At 44.6% G+C, this 14,219-nt stretch overlaps 1 protein-coding gene across 12 annotated transcripts; it reads right to left on the bottom strand.

Moving 5' to 3' along the window:
- LOC123036610 (cold inducible RNA binding protein) lies at positions 1–5,887 on the bottom strand. 12 transcript variants are annotated; one of them, XR_006417171.1, is made up of 8 exons: positions 5,765–5,886; positions 4,267–4,379; positions 4,041–4,147; positions 3,380–3,518; positions 3,198–3,291; positions 3,033–3,097; positions 425–517; positions 128–144 (listed from the first exon to the last, which is right to left on the bottom strand). XR_006417171.1 is itself a non-coding variant. In XM_044455960.1 (7 exons), the coding sequence occupies exons 2-7, from the start codon at positions 4,367–4,369 to the stop codon at positions 112–114; spliced, it is 543 nt and encodes a 180-aa protein (XP_044311895.1). In that variant the 5' UTR covers positions 4,370–4,379; positions 5,765–5,886; the 3' UTR covers positions 1–111. The 12 variants fall into 12 exon arrangements, 7 of the variants coding, with proteins under 7 accessions (XP_044311895.1, XP_044311896.1, XP_044311897.1 ...); XR_006417170.1 differs by having other exon boundaries at positions 129–144; positions 3,033–3,100; XR_006417169.1 differs by lacking the exon at positions 3,198–3,291 and having other exon boundaries at positions 1–144; positions 425–2,599; positions 3,033–3,100.
- Between the last annotated feature and the right edge of the window lie 8,332 nt (positions 5,888–14,219).

Raw genomic sequence — 14,219 nt, 5'->3', positions numbered from 1 at the left:
TGTTTTTCACTTAGCGTTTATTCAATTCCTTTTGTACACATCCATTCTGCCGCGTAATCCACTGAAGAAAACCACCCTGCGACCTTGTCTTCACAGCCAATGCTGCAGTCCTCATTTGTCGCTTCTCTTCCTAGCAGCACACAGCTGAAACAAGGGAAAAAAAGGGAAGATTAAGTTTTAGTGCCCAGGCAGAGGGAGCTCAGGAGCATGCGGCCAGCATTAAATCCAGGTTTCCAGAGCAAAGCTCTACAAGCTTTTCCAAGCTGGTGCCCTTCTAATTGGTTTGTTGGCACACAGCTCCCACATTTCTGCCACTGGAAGATCAGGGAAGCTTGCTCCAGAGTTGAGGGCTCAACACCCCAAGTAGCTTGTTAAAGATAAATCAACAGCCAGAGATGCTGAACACGCAGTACAAAAGCCGTACCTGCTCCTTGTGAAGCTGGTTGAAGACCAGAGCCTCAATGAGGTCCTCAGCCGCAAACACTGTCCTGCTCCAGCTCAGCTTTTCTTCATCAACCTGCCAAGACAAACCTGCGTTACCAAAGACACAGCCACACTGAGACGGCTTCGGTGTCCACCCTGCCCACCCCTCAACAGACAGGCAAGAGGGCCCACAAAAGGGCTTTCACAGCCCAATTGTGGACCCAACCCCCCCGATCTCCAAAGCCCGGTGTGGGCCAGCCCTGCTCCAAAACTGAATCAGTGCCTCCCTCAGCCTGGCCAGCAAGCGCCTGATCCCACAAAAAGTAGTTAGTCACTGTTGATAATGGTTGCTTAGAAATAGTATGGGCTACGGGGAGAAAGTTAAAATGCAAACGAGATGGCAAAGAACGTTAACAGTTACGTGACTTAAAAGTGAAGTCTTAAGAAAGTCTCGAGAGACGAGCATCATTGCTTAGGGGAGGTTTCGGCTCCCCAACTCACATGTGACCTACTGGCAACACACACCCCTTGTGACCCATGTCAAATTTATGCCACAAAAATCAAAGACTCCATACAGGAAAGCACTTTTTTTTAAAGAGCTTCTTTTTTAGCTGACCAAACTTGGCAGAGAAAAATTTGGTGCACGTGGGTTAACCATCTTTCTAAAAGAAATAAAAATTATATATATGAGCTCTCAACAGGAGGAAGGGATGCGGACATGAGGAAAAGAGTTACCTCGAATTACGGGACTATCCCCACAAATGAACTAGCCAAGAGAGCAGCTTTCGTCTGAGGTTCTCTCTGTTGGAGGCACAACACTTCTTTTTCGCCAAGGCACTGCCGTTTTCCATACGCTAGCAGAGAATTCTTAGAACTTAGAAGGCAATGACAAAGCTAGCTAAATTAGGTCACAGTTACTCGCCTTGGAACACTGTCAGACTAGCAGCGGCTGACCCAGTTAGTGAAACTCCATTGCAGGCTGTGTGTTTGGCTGGCTCTCCCCTAGCGTGGTGTCGGCTGCTTCTCACTTAAACTCATGTGGGCCCATCGCTGCAATTATCTATTTGTTTTGCATCACAAGCAACATGTTACTATGGGAATCCGAGGAATCCACAGTATTCTTTTCAAAGGTTGGATCAATTCCAGCCAAACCTAAAGCACTCCCATGAAGGGCAAGGGAATTTCTTATGTCCCTTCTGAAACCTTTCTGTGACCCTCAGGCTATCTGAGCTAGGCCCTGTAAGCACAACAGGCCTCAGTACATACACTGAGTGCTCACTGCAGGCATGGAGCCTGCCCGTCTCTCCCTAGCAGCAGCTTCTCCCTCTCTCCGCTGTCCTGTCTAGCTGTACTTTCTCCACTTTCGTCCAGACTTGTGTTGTGCAGCAAGATGTAAGATTTCAAGAGCAATTTTTTTTCAGATGGACTTTTAATAGGCTTCGTGAAGCCAGAGGAAAACTGTACAAGAAATCCTTTTCACCACTTCAAAATTACAACATCAATTGTATTAGGCATACTTTCTTCCAGTAAAAAAAGGACAATAGAAACAAACAATTTTCAACGAACCTCTTGCTTGGTTAAGAATTGCAGTGTCTTTCTGGGTTAAGTTGTATGGCGTACAAGTAGTTTCTTAATGCAAGTTCAACATACAAGCATCTCTTTAGATATATCAAGGTGGGTTGCCTTTCAAAGTTTATACCCAGGCTACAATACCTACCTTGCTACACTAAAGTTTAGGTTACAAATCAAAGCACTAAACAAAACAAAACAAAAAAAAGACTTCACAGCTTGCTCAGCTTCTACTGAACAATTAAGGTCCTTTCTTGCTCAACAGAAACACCAAAAATGGGGCCCCAAAACCTTCTGATCTTTTTCTTTTGAAAAAGAAAAGCTAACACACACCTCTGCTCACAAAGGATCTAGAATTGTGAAGCGTTTTAAAAATATTAAAACACTTGAGGAAAAAAGCTTTCTTTGAGGCTGACCAAACTATCACATACTAGAAGCTGTCAGGCTGTGTTTGACAAGGTTGGAACTGCAAGTTTACTACAAAAGTGAGAATACAAAGGAGATGACTACACAAGAACGATTTCAGCGGAGCTCCAAAAATCTTTATAAATACAGCCATTGGAAGGACGATCTTGAGCCAGGAAGATTTTTTACTCGTTGTGTGTAGCTGAGGACAAGAAGCAGGCACAGTTGTAAAGGCACTGAAGCATAGACAAGATCCACCATTTTTCCTCCCCTGCTTGCTTGCCAAGTACCAAAAAGGCTACCTTGCTACCTCAGGTCCCACCCCTTCTCGACTCTGGGTCTTCTGAGAGGAATTCTGGTGTGTTATTTTCAGCTTCAGAAAAGGCTAGTTATGTATGCTTTGCCTCTGGATCCAACTAGAGCTACACATGCATTAATGAGGGTGTTTTTCCTTTCCTGCGGCACGAGCACTTAAGGCCTGCCAAAGGAGCGACGCTTCTCAAAGGCAAGGGACTGCCAGCAATAGGCTCCAAGCAAACCTTACAGCACTTCCACGGTTATCACTGCAAGATCAAAAGTGGTCCACGCATGCCCGTGTCAGCACAGCCTCCTGTCCCTCGGGATCAAGGACTTACCGTAACTGTCATAGCTGTCTCTGTAGGATCCGCCGGAAGGCCTGTCACCATAGCTGCCTTGACTCCTGCTGCGGAGGAACGGGACAAGGGAGAGCGCTCACCAGGTGTTCCCACAAGCGCACAAGCGTGGTCTGACATGCCTGCAGCCCACCCATGTTCACTCACCTGCTGCTGTAGTAATCTCTGGATCCACTGTAGCCTCCCCCACTTCTGGATTCGAATCTACTGCCACCACCATAGCCTCTATCTCCCCCGGCACCTGCAGAAAAGACCACAGGGGCTACAGCACATCTGGCGGGCTGCCACCAACAGGACACAGCCTAAAGGGCGTCTGAGCAGCAGCTCACCTCTGGAAAAGCCCCGGCCCCTTCCTCTACCTCCGCGGAAGAAGCCTCTGCCACCAGCCGAGCCCCCTCTGTATCCACGAGATCTGTTCTCAGAGGATTTGCCAGCTTGATCCACTCTGATTTGGCGGCCGTCGACAGACTGAAAGAATGGTAATGAGAGTCTCAGGATCAATGTAGCAACGCCTTGCTCTTGTCCTCACACAGTTTGTCCCATAAGGGGCTACCCAGCTGGCTGAGTATTGTAGTCAAACCCAAAATATACCCATAATGCAATTAGTTTTGTTTCGCAAGTTGTCAATCTGAGGGCCACTGCACCAGTTCACTTATTTATTTTTCAATTTATATCCTGCCTTTTTCCTACAAAAGGCGCAAGGCAGCTTACATCACTCTCCTCCTCCATCTCATCCCCACAACAACAACCCTGTGAGGTAGGTTGGGCTGAGCATCTGTGACTGGCCCAAAGCCACCCAGTTGGCTCCATGGCCGAGCGGGGACTCGAACCCAGATCCTGTGAGTTCCAGTCCCAGCTCTTAACCACGACACCACACTGGCTCCCAATCAATGCTTAATCACTTAATGCTTTGTCAACAAGTGTGGCCACATCCAAAAAAAGTACATTTTTCTATCATTACTCAGCTACTTTACACCTAGAACTTCTTACCTTCCCATTCATGGCCATCATAGCATCTTTTGCATCATCAATGTTCTCAAAAGTGACAAAGCCAAACCCTCTTGATCGCTGGGTTTCTCTGTCTTTTACGACAACAACTAAAGGAAAAGAGACATATTTAAGGTTGTGTTTAATGCCTTATCTCTCATAATTGCACCGAGCTTTCAGAAATCCAAGTGGCAAACAAAACCAATTACATATTTTGATATATTTATACCTTCAGCTATCTGTCCATATTTAGAGAAGACTTGCTCCAGTGACTGCTCATTGGTGTCAAAGCTGAGTCCACCAACAAAGAGTTTCCCTTCATCTGATGCCATTTTTTTTTCACTGCAAACAAAAGGTAAGCCTTGGTCAATTGAGTAACCACCAAAAGGAGAAATGCAACAGCCTTCATCCCAAATATTTGTCTTGAACTGACAGGGGTCAGGGCCCACTGGCAGACTGGGGAGGCCAGTTCAATTATCTGTCACTAACTAGTTGTATAAAATCAAGGGTAAAACTTTACATTGAAAAGAAAGTTTGTAGGTAACTATTGAAAATATATGAGCTTTACCTTTTCTTCACAAAAAAGGGAGAAAAATATTCAAACTATGTGCATCTGATGGAAAGATTTGTGTGAAACAATCCAAAGACACAGTACATTATAGCTATTTATATATGACCTCCTTATCTCACCCTTCCATGCCTTTTCTTTGATTTGTCTCATATTGTTTGCACAGAAATATGACACATTTTTTTAAAACAAAAAATTATTTGCTCTTTTAGGAGACGATTTCTTCATGTTTTGTCTGGGAGGAAAGAAAACCAGCACAAGCAATCAGCTGAAACTTTTTAATAAATCAGAAGTGAAATAAATGTGCACTTGAGGGCATGATCTGAGGCATGTCTGTTTGTTTACAGCTTTTATATCCCATCCTTCACTGTGTCCCAGGGCTGTAATATAATAAAATGCAAAATAAAAAATTACAATAAACAAAACCCAATGTTTAGACATATAAAGTCCTACAACTTCCAGCATTTTCCACCCAGCAAACAAATAAAAATGAAGTATACTTGTGCATATTAAAGCCTCATATAATATGCTTTAGGCTTTAAAAAATAAAAACCTCTCTAGCAGTAAGGAAATAAAAGGCAGTGAAAACACATGCACACGACTAAACGTTAAGCAATGTTTTTCTATCCTAGGAAATACTCTTACTTTAAGTTGCACCAACTTGCTTGCCTAAAACCCTATTCCGCCCCCCCCACCGCCCAGTATCAAGCCAATTCACGTGCGGAAACGGAATTTAGCCCCTTTCTGCGCATACGCAGAACGTGCCGCACGAAGTCGCTCGAGAACGCGCAGACTCTAGCAGCGCATGCGCAGATATCAAACCGCTCCTTTACCTCCGCCCACGCCCCTCGCCCCCTGTAGCGCATGCGCAGGGAGTCAGCCGACCGCTATTTAGCCTGCCCTGCACCCGCCGCCGCCATTTTGAGGCTTCTCTCAAAAAGCCGGTCGGAAGCCATTTTGTGCTTTTTTGTTTTTGTTTCCGCCCGCTCTTTCTGGCTACCCGCCCCCCCCCAAAGCGCCCGCTACAATATGGCTATTAAAATAAGACATCTCAACTATTCCTAAGCCAAAATCCCTATTTCGCTAATTTTTAAAAAATTATTCTGGCGTATCAGCCATTTCTTCCCCGCCCCCTCTCCTCCCCCTACCTCTCCCTTACCGATATGCAGTTTACAGCTACTAAGACGACGAACGTTCTTCAAAGTCCCACAGCAAAGAACGCTGAGGGTTGGCTGAGTCTCCGCTTATATAACTCTTCGGGGGCACCGCCTACCTCATGAATATGTAGACAAGTCTTGCTCCGTAAAATGGCACTCCCTATGCCCCGCCCCTTTCCCGCTAGCATGAGGTAATCCACCACGGATGCCTGCCATTGGTTAGATACTACTTAATATTCATAAAAAAGGCGAGGAGGGGGAAGTGCTTGTGGTGAAGGGGAGGGGAAAATCCTCTTTTCCGTTCAGCCCCACCACTTGGGGCCGCGTGCAAAAGAGCAACGAAAAGGAAGACGTCATTGGATGAAAGGAAGGGGAGGGACAGGTATGGTAGAGCGGCAACAATCCCCGCCTCTGCTCTTGATTGGTCCAGACTCCCTCGCAGCCAACCGCAAGGCCCGATTAGAGGTGGGGAAGTGGGCGCGGCGATGCTGACCTACTTTCGCGCCTTTGCCGGCAATGCGGCGCGCGAGTTTTGCCGCAGCGAACAATGTGGGTGGGGGGGAGGCTCCGCCGAGGGAGCAGGTGGCGCCATTTTGGCTCTCGCCGTGCACCCACAATCCCACGCGCGGGGCCTCGCTTCGCGGATAACGTCGAAAAAACCAAACCAAACCAACCCCTCAGATTAAAAGGCGACAAAATAAACTTTTCCTCAGTCTGTTTCTCTCTCCCGCACTCTGGATATGTAGTTATGTTCTTGGGATTAGTTGGAGCTGCCCAGGGGGCGTTCAGAGATGCTAAATAAATAAATAAAAATGGGAGGTTGAAGGAGGAATGGCGTTTGACAGGATTACAATAGCAGCCCTATGTGCTTATCTATGCAAGGGCAAACCCTTTTTATTTCCCTATTATTTTAAATGGTCGTATTTTAAGACTGATTTCATACAGTATTATCCAGATACTGTATTTTTTTTGTACTACCGCACTGAGGGCAGGATATAGAAGTTTATATGTTCTTGTTTAGCGAATTTGTGTCCGACCCATCGCGACCCCATGGACAACATTCCTCCGGGCCTTCCTGTCCACCATGCCCTGGAGTCCAGCCCATCCAGCAACCTCATCCTCTGCCATTCCCTTCTTTTGCCATCAATCGTTCAAGGAGGAAACATCTTTTACTTTCTTGGCTGCAGTCCCCGTCTGTGGTGATCTTGGAGCCCAGGAAAATAAAACCTGTCACTACCTCCATTTCTTCCACATCTATTTGCCAGGAAGTGATGGAACCGGATGCCATGATCTTAGTTTTCTTAATGTTGAGTTTCAAGTTTCTTAATGTGTTCTCCTCTTTCAGCCACATCAAGAGGCTCTTTAGTTCCTCTTCACTTTCTGCCATTAAGAAGCTTATATACATCTCTCTCTCACACAAATCTCATTTAGTATGTCATATATATCAATACATTCTACATATCCAATATGATTATATATTTATTATATATTATTATATATTTAGAATATTTGTACATGGTTCAGCCAAGCAACTCTCTGAAATGGTTTACAACAAATTAAAACAACCACCCATAGCCCCAACTGAAAAACTTACATATGAGCCAAACACAACATTTAAAGTATAATCCCAATGGACAATCCATCACAGCACCCACAATGAAACTGGCCAGGCGCAACCAGCAATCCAGGATAAAATACCATATAAAACAGTGCAAAGCTTAGTTTAGCTTAGAAATTTATATTTATCTGTGACATTGGCCGTCGTTACAAGGATAAGTAATTAATTGCCCTGGAGCGTGTACATATAGTTTCTAATCACTTCAGGGAAGTTTGTTCTGTATCCCAACAGAATATGCAGTTATTCAATTAAAACCATACGTTCATTACAGTGACTAATACCACAGAAAGATTAAAGTTTAAAATGGCATGTTTTAATTTCTACATGTCTTAGCTGCACTTCTTCTAGTCGATACAGTGCCACAACGGAGTGAAGAAACACACAGTATTTGTTTCTCCAGAATTATTTGGGACCATCCAAATTGGTCCTTAGCAATCATCTACAGTCACAAATCCCACATAATGAGGGCATTCAGATACAGAACAACCCAAATTCAGCTGTGAGTTATTGTGTCATTTGAACAACCTATGAAGAAAACCTGTGGTTTGTTGGTGGGTAATGAACTGTTGTTCACCTTGGTTTGTTATCTGGCACAGTACAGACAACCAATAACCCATGTTTCAACCTACAGTTCAACCACAACCTGATGAACCCAGCAAGTGTTTACTGTGGCTGACTGAGAAGGCACCATTTTAAATTGCCTATGGCGCCCTGAGCAACTTTACATGGTGAACATCACTGAGGTGGAAGCAGATATTGGACTGTGCAAAAATGGACAGATTGACTTTGTCCCTGAGGGAGAAAGAAGATACAGACTTCTATCAAACCCGGGACTCTTTTTATCATTGGCTAGAGAAATGGGACTATGCATAGACATAAACATGTTTATAATTTAAGATAAGGAAAAAATGTGGGGGACTGACCCAGTAGGTCTGATGTTTTCGATGATTGATGCTTTTTAGTTTCTTCTTGTTAGGTATATTAAGAATGAAACCTATTCTTAAAAAAAAATCACTGGGGTGGGAGCCGCAGATGGCTCACTGGGGGAAAATATACGGCAGGGGTGTTGCTCAGAGCTGGAGCCATCCCTATGTTATTTCAGCACTATTTATATATTTATCCACACCCAAACTGAAACTGCATGTGTAGATCAAAAAGTTCAGGAAAATTCGCACAAACTGACCCGTAAGGGGAAATTTCCAGTTGTGGATTGCACCCTATTCTGAAAATTGATTCACCACCACAGAGCCCCTAGAGTAGCCCTTCAATGAATAAACCCACTGCAGTGAAAAGGACTCACGTTATCTGGAGCTAATTTAACTCTCATTTATTTCCATGAATCTAGTCCATATAAACAGTGGATACTACTCTAAGATTCTAGACCTCATGATTGTAAATAATAGGTTGCTTTTAAACAAGACTGTAGAAACCGTTTTATCCTGAGCTGGACCACTGGTGTCTTCACGGATTGGCTGCCCTGGTTGTTCAAGATTTCGGACATGGGGTTTCCCAGCCCTACATGAAATCCTGGGAATGGAAATTGGATTTACTGTACTGAATGCTGTACTGTGTTGTTGTTGTTAGTCGCAAAGTCGTGTCCGACCCATTGTGACCCAATGGACAACATTCTTCCAGGCCTTCCTGTCCTCCACCATCCCCCAGAGAATGCTTTACTATAGAACTACAACCTCTCCCATGGACTGCCTCTTGGGATTTAATAGGATCAGCTGAAGTGTGTAGTATCCTAATCCAGATTAGTGAACAGGAAATACAAGTATATTATCTTACAGGTGGCACTAAATGAATTGGAACCTCATCATCCATCACCCAAATTACCTCTTATCCCACTCCTGGTGCATCCTAATCATGTGCTCTGAAAAGCAGTTTCAAATTTCCAAAAGGGGGGGGGAAATGCATTTTGAATACCTGTCAGAGGCCACCCCAAGGTCACAAGACACTCAGCTTCGTATTCTGAGTCACAGGAAAGGTAATGCTATAAGAACGCCCTTCCCAGTGAATCAGAATTGGGGGATGTTTTGTCACTTCCATCGTCTTTTGTCACAATTGGTTCAATTTTGTGCATGCATCTTTGGCAACGCTGCCTGGCTGGCAGAGGCAAATCTCCCCCAGTTGCAGCTTAACTTTTAGGGCCTCTTCTGGACTCATTGTCTGGATGTTACTCCACCCCATTGACCATCTGGAATGTTTCTAAAATGGTTAATGAAACACACACATCACCAGCTGCCTCTTGGTTTTCATGGATGAGACTCCAGCCCAGTTCCAATACCGTTTGGGAAGAAATAGCTAATGCCAAAAAGATAACGTTCTTGTTTGGATCATGCTTTTCCCTCCACATGCATAAATGAAGTATAATTGGATAATTAGCAATGTGGGGCTGAGGAAGCAGATCTGTTTCTTGGCAGGCAACCAAAGGAAAGACCACTATTACCTTTTTGCTTATCTCGTCAGGCAAACTATATTTGCCCTGGGTTTTTTTTAGGTCACAAACAGCCAGAAAACATCCATGTTTTTGTTCGAACAAGGCAAGGAAAGCACACTGTTTTCCTTTGTGCAGCAAATAAAGCAGGGGAGGAAAAACAAAAGAAGGAAAGCAAAAAAAGCATGAAGAAGTGGGGAAGGAAAGACTCACACTCTAATGTTAGGAACAGGGAATTTAACCATGACCTACCAGCAAATTTAAATCACAATGAGCGATTTTGAGCACTTACACATCAGGTTGCAAATTGCTCTTAGCACATGCCTCAGGTTGTCCTGCAGGATGACTGGAATTTGCCCAGGATGCTAAGCCAGGGAAAGCTTCCTCAGCAAATTTAATCTCTGCAAATATCTCTGTCTGATATTTACACCAGAAGCAAGACAACCAAGGTGCTAATTTTGCAGGGAATCTATGAAACACTTTGGGAATAGATTTACAGTGCTATCTTGGCTTATGAACTTAATTTGTTTCACGATTCTGGTCGCAAACCAAATTGGTTGCAAACCGAGTCAAATTCCCCCATAAGGTTCAGTGTAAATAAGGTTACTCCGTTCCTGAACTATATATGATTTTTTTAAACCACAGAAATATGAAATGAAGTACAGTACAGCATGAAGAAAGATAAGACTAATCTTGCTTGAGGCGACTTCTGGCGTGGAGGACAGGAAGGTGGGGCGGAGTTTATTGTTTGGAGGGAGAGTCTGCGACCGAGTTATTACTGTAAGTAGCAGAAATCAGGTGTGCCTCACCTCAGAGGAAATCAAGGAAAATAGCATTGTAGCAGAAGCCAGGAGAGGTGCAAATTCTAAAAAGTTCTGGGCCCTGGCTCATGGGACCGAAAAACAAAATAATTCAACAAACAACCAGCCCCACAACGTTGCTCAAATTGTTAATTTAAATATGCTCTAAATTCTGTGACACGCCCACCCCCCGGGCCTGCTCAGAGGATGTTCATTCTTTTTGAACAGCACATGTGTTTAAATGTTGCTTTCATGTTTGCATTAGATTCGGTCGCACCGTTCCCTTGCACCTGAAATTTTGTATCCCCAAGTATGGGCTGACACGAGGAGGGGTGCCTTGCGATTTTGAGGGGACCCTATCAAAGTCGAAGAGAGGTATGGAAGATTTTCAAACAACGGTTGCCCAGGGAGGTTGGAAAATATTTCTGTAACCTAGATCCACACAAACCGCAAACGTTCACCTGCTCTTTAATGCCCAGTGATCACGTGTGCAGGATTAAACCCATGTTAAGCAAGCCAGGACTTTGGATGAAAACGATTCAGCAGGAGAGAATATGGGACAGAGCGAGGTGGGGGCTGAAGGCCAACAGAAACTGAAGCGTGAGGAATTCGGCTGAGGTTGCCCCTTTTTTGTCCTGTTGTGTGATTTTCAACAGTTGGATGGACAGCACAAAGGTTGCAGGGAGCTTGTTTTCTGCTGCACATACACTCCGGGGAAATCCTGGGATTGTGTTTGTAGGAATAAATGTTGCAGCTCAGCCCTTCATCTTGACAAGCCCCATAGACCTGCCCAAAGGGACTCCCCAAAATTGCGGGACACTTTTTGATCCGTATCTATCCATCCATCCCTTGACATCTGTATGTGGATTTCCCTAAGGTGGGGGAACCAGCTATACCAGAGGGAAGAGACAAATCTCAGGGTGGCAGAAAGATGCTTTTCTGCCCACTAATACAAAAATCCTGGGACTTCCACCCTGTGATGACCCAACGGCCTTATCAGAGAAGTGTCAGAAAGTGGCCTTGTAAAGAAGGTATCTGCTAGCAGGGTGTTTCTTGATAAGACATAGCCAAGCTGGTGCCCTCAAGATGCTTTGGATGTCGGCTCACAGCATTGCACTACAATTAGGAATTCTGGAAGCTGTGGTTTAAACATCTGGGGAAGAACATCTGCCTGAGAATGCATGGTGTTTTCTGGGTTTTGAAGTGGCTTCTGTACTGAAGGAAAGTAAGAAGGAATATGCTGTACTGGGGAAAATTCAGATTAATTCTGATAGAAAAGAGTTGCTTATATGCGCCTTTGTGTTATAAAATCAAATCTGCAACATCTCTGCACCTCTTTCTCAGTAAGTACCTGAATTTCAAGACAGGCTTCTGTTTAGTGTTATTTTTCAAACTGTTCCTTTAAGAGATGACTACTACCTTTGACTGGAAAAGCCTTTGCAGAAGGGGGCTCCCAGGGGAAGTTAACATCTGTCTATTCTTGTGCTAACTGCAAACAAAACGATAAGGTGGCCAGACAAGTTTTCTAGCAGTATTGCAATCTCCTCATTTGCTCATTTGTGGGTCTGCCATGACCAACAATAATCCCCATGCCTCAGTGATCGTTATGTTGTTGCTGTTAGTCGCGAAGTCATGTCCGACCCATGGCGACCCCATGGACAACATTCCTTCAGGCCCTCCTGTCCTCCACCATCTCCCGGTGTCTGCTTAAGCTCACACCAACTGCTTCAGTGACTCCATCCAGCCACCTCCTCCTCCGCCGTCCCCTTCTTCTTTTGCCATCTACTGTTCCCAGCATCAGGCTCTTCTCCAGGGAGTACTTCCTTCTCATCAGGTGGCCAAAGGATTTGAGCTTCATCTTCAGAATCTGGCCTTCTAAAGAGCAGTCAGGGTTGATCTCCTCTAGGACTGACCGGTTTGATCGCCTTGTGGTCCAAGGGACTCGCAGAGTCTCCTCCAGCACCACAATTCAAAGACCCCAATCCTTCGGCACTCAGCCTTCCTTGTGGTCCAGCTTTCACAGCCATACATTGCAACTGGGAAAACCATAGCCTTGACTATACGCACTTTTGTTGGCAGGGTGATGTCTCTGCTGTTTAGTATGCTGCCTAGATTTGCCATAGCTTTCCTCCCCAGGAGCAAGCGTCTTAATTTCTTGGCTGCAGTCCCCGTCTGCGGTGATCTTGGAGCCCAGGAAAATAAAATCTGTCACTCCTCCATTTCTTCCCCATCTATTTGCCAGGAAGTGAGAGGACCAGATGCCACGATCTTAGTTTCAAGCCAACTTTTGCTTTCTTCCTTCACCTGCATCAAGAGGCTCTTTAGTTCCTCTTCACTTTCTGCCATTAGAATGGTATCATCTGCATATCTGAGGTTGTTGATATCTCTCCCAGCAATCTTAATTCCAACTGGTGATTCATCTAGCCCTGCCTTTCTCATGATGTGCTCTGCATATAAGTTAAATAGGCAGGGCGACAGTGTACAGCCTTGCCGAACTCCTTCTCAATTTTGAACCAGTCAGTGGTTCCATGTCCAGTTCTCACTGTTGCTTCTTGATCTGCATATAGGATTCTCAAGAGACAAACAAGATGGTCTGGTACTCCCATCTCTTTAAGAACTTGCCACAATTTGTTGTGATCCACACAATCAAAGGCTTTAGTGTAATCAGTGAAGCAGAAGTAGATGTTTTTCTGGAACTCCCTAGCTTTCTCCATGATCCAGAGTATGTTGGCAATTTGACCTCTAGTTCCTCTCTCTCTTCAAAACCCTGCCTGTACTTCTGGTAGTTCTCGGTCCACATACTGCTGGAGCCCAGCTTGTAGGATTTTGGGCATAACTTTGCTAGCATGTGAAATGAGTGCAATGGTGCGGTAGTTTGAATGTTCTTTGGCATGGCCCTTCTTTGGGATGAGAATGTAAACTGACCTTTTCCAATCCTGTGGCCACTGTTGAGTTTTCCAAATTTGCTGGCCTATTGAGTGTAGCACTTTTACTGCATCGTCTTTTAGGATTTTGAATAGCTCAGCTGGAATACTGTCGCCTCCACTAGCTTTGTTGTTGCTCAGACTTCCTAAGGCCCATCTGACTTCACCTTCCAGGATGTCTGACTCGAGGTCAGTGACCACCCTATCGTGGTTATCAGGGATGTTAAGCTCTTTTTGAATAGTTCTTCTGTGTAATCTTGCCACCTCTTCTTAATCTCTTCTTCCTCTGTTAGGTCCCTGCCATTTTGGTCCTTTTTCATGCCCATCTTTGCATGAAATGTTCCCTTCATATCTCCAATTTTCTTGAAGAGATGCCTGGTCCTCCCTTTTCTATTGTTTCCTTCTATTTCTTTGCACTGTTCAGTTAAGAAGGCCTTCTTATATCTTCTAGCTGTTCTCTGGAATTCTGCATTCAGTTGTTTGTATCTTTCTCTTTCTCCCTTGCCTTTCGCTCCCCTTCTTTCCTCAGCTATTTGGAAAGCTTCTCAGACAGCCATTTTGCTTTCTTGCATTTCTTTTTCTTTGGGATGGTTTTAGTTGCTGCCTCTTGCACAATGTTGTGAACCTCCGTCCATAGTTCTTCAGGCACTCTGTCTATCAGATCTAATTCCTTAAATC

This window comes from Varanus komodoensis, unplaced genomic scaffold, assembly GCF_004798865.1.
Source record: "Varanus komodoensis strain SLA01 unplaced genomic scaffold, ASM479886v1 scaffold80, whole genome shotgun sequence".
Taxonomy (NCBI): domain Eukaryota; kingdom Metazoa; phylum Chordata; class Lepidosauria; order Squamata; family Varanidae; genus Varanus; species Varanus komodoensis.
The sequence above is the reverse complement of the archived record's forward strand: the minus strand, read 5'-3'. Positions and strand labels throughout refer to the sequence as shown.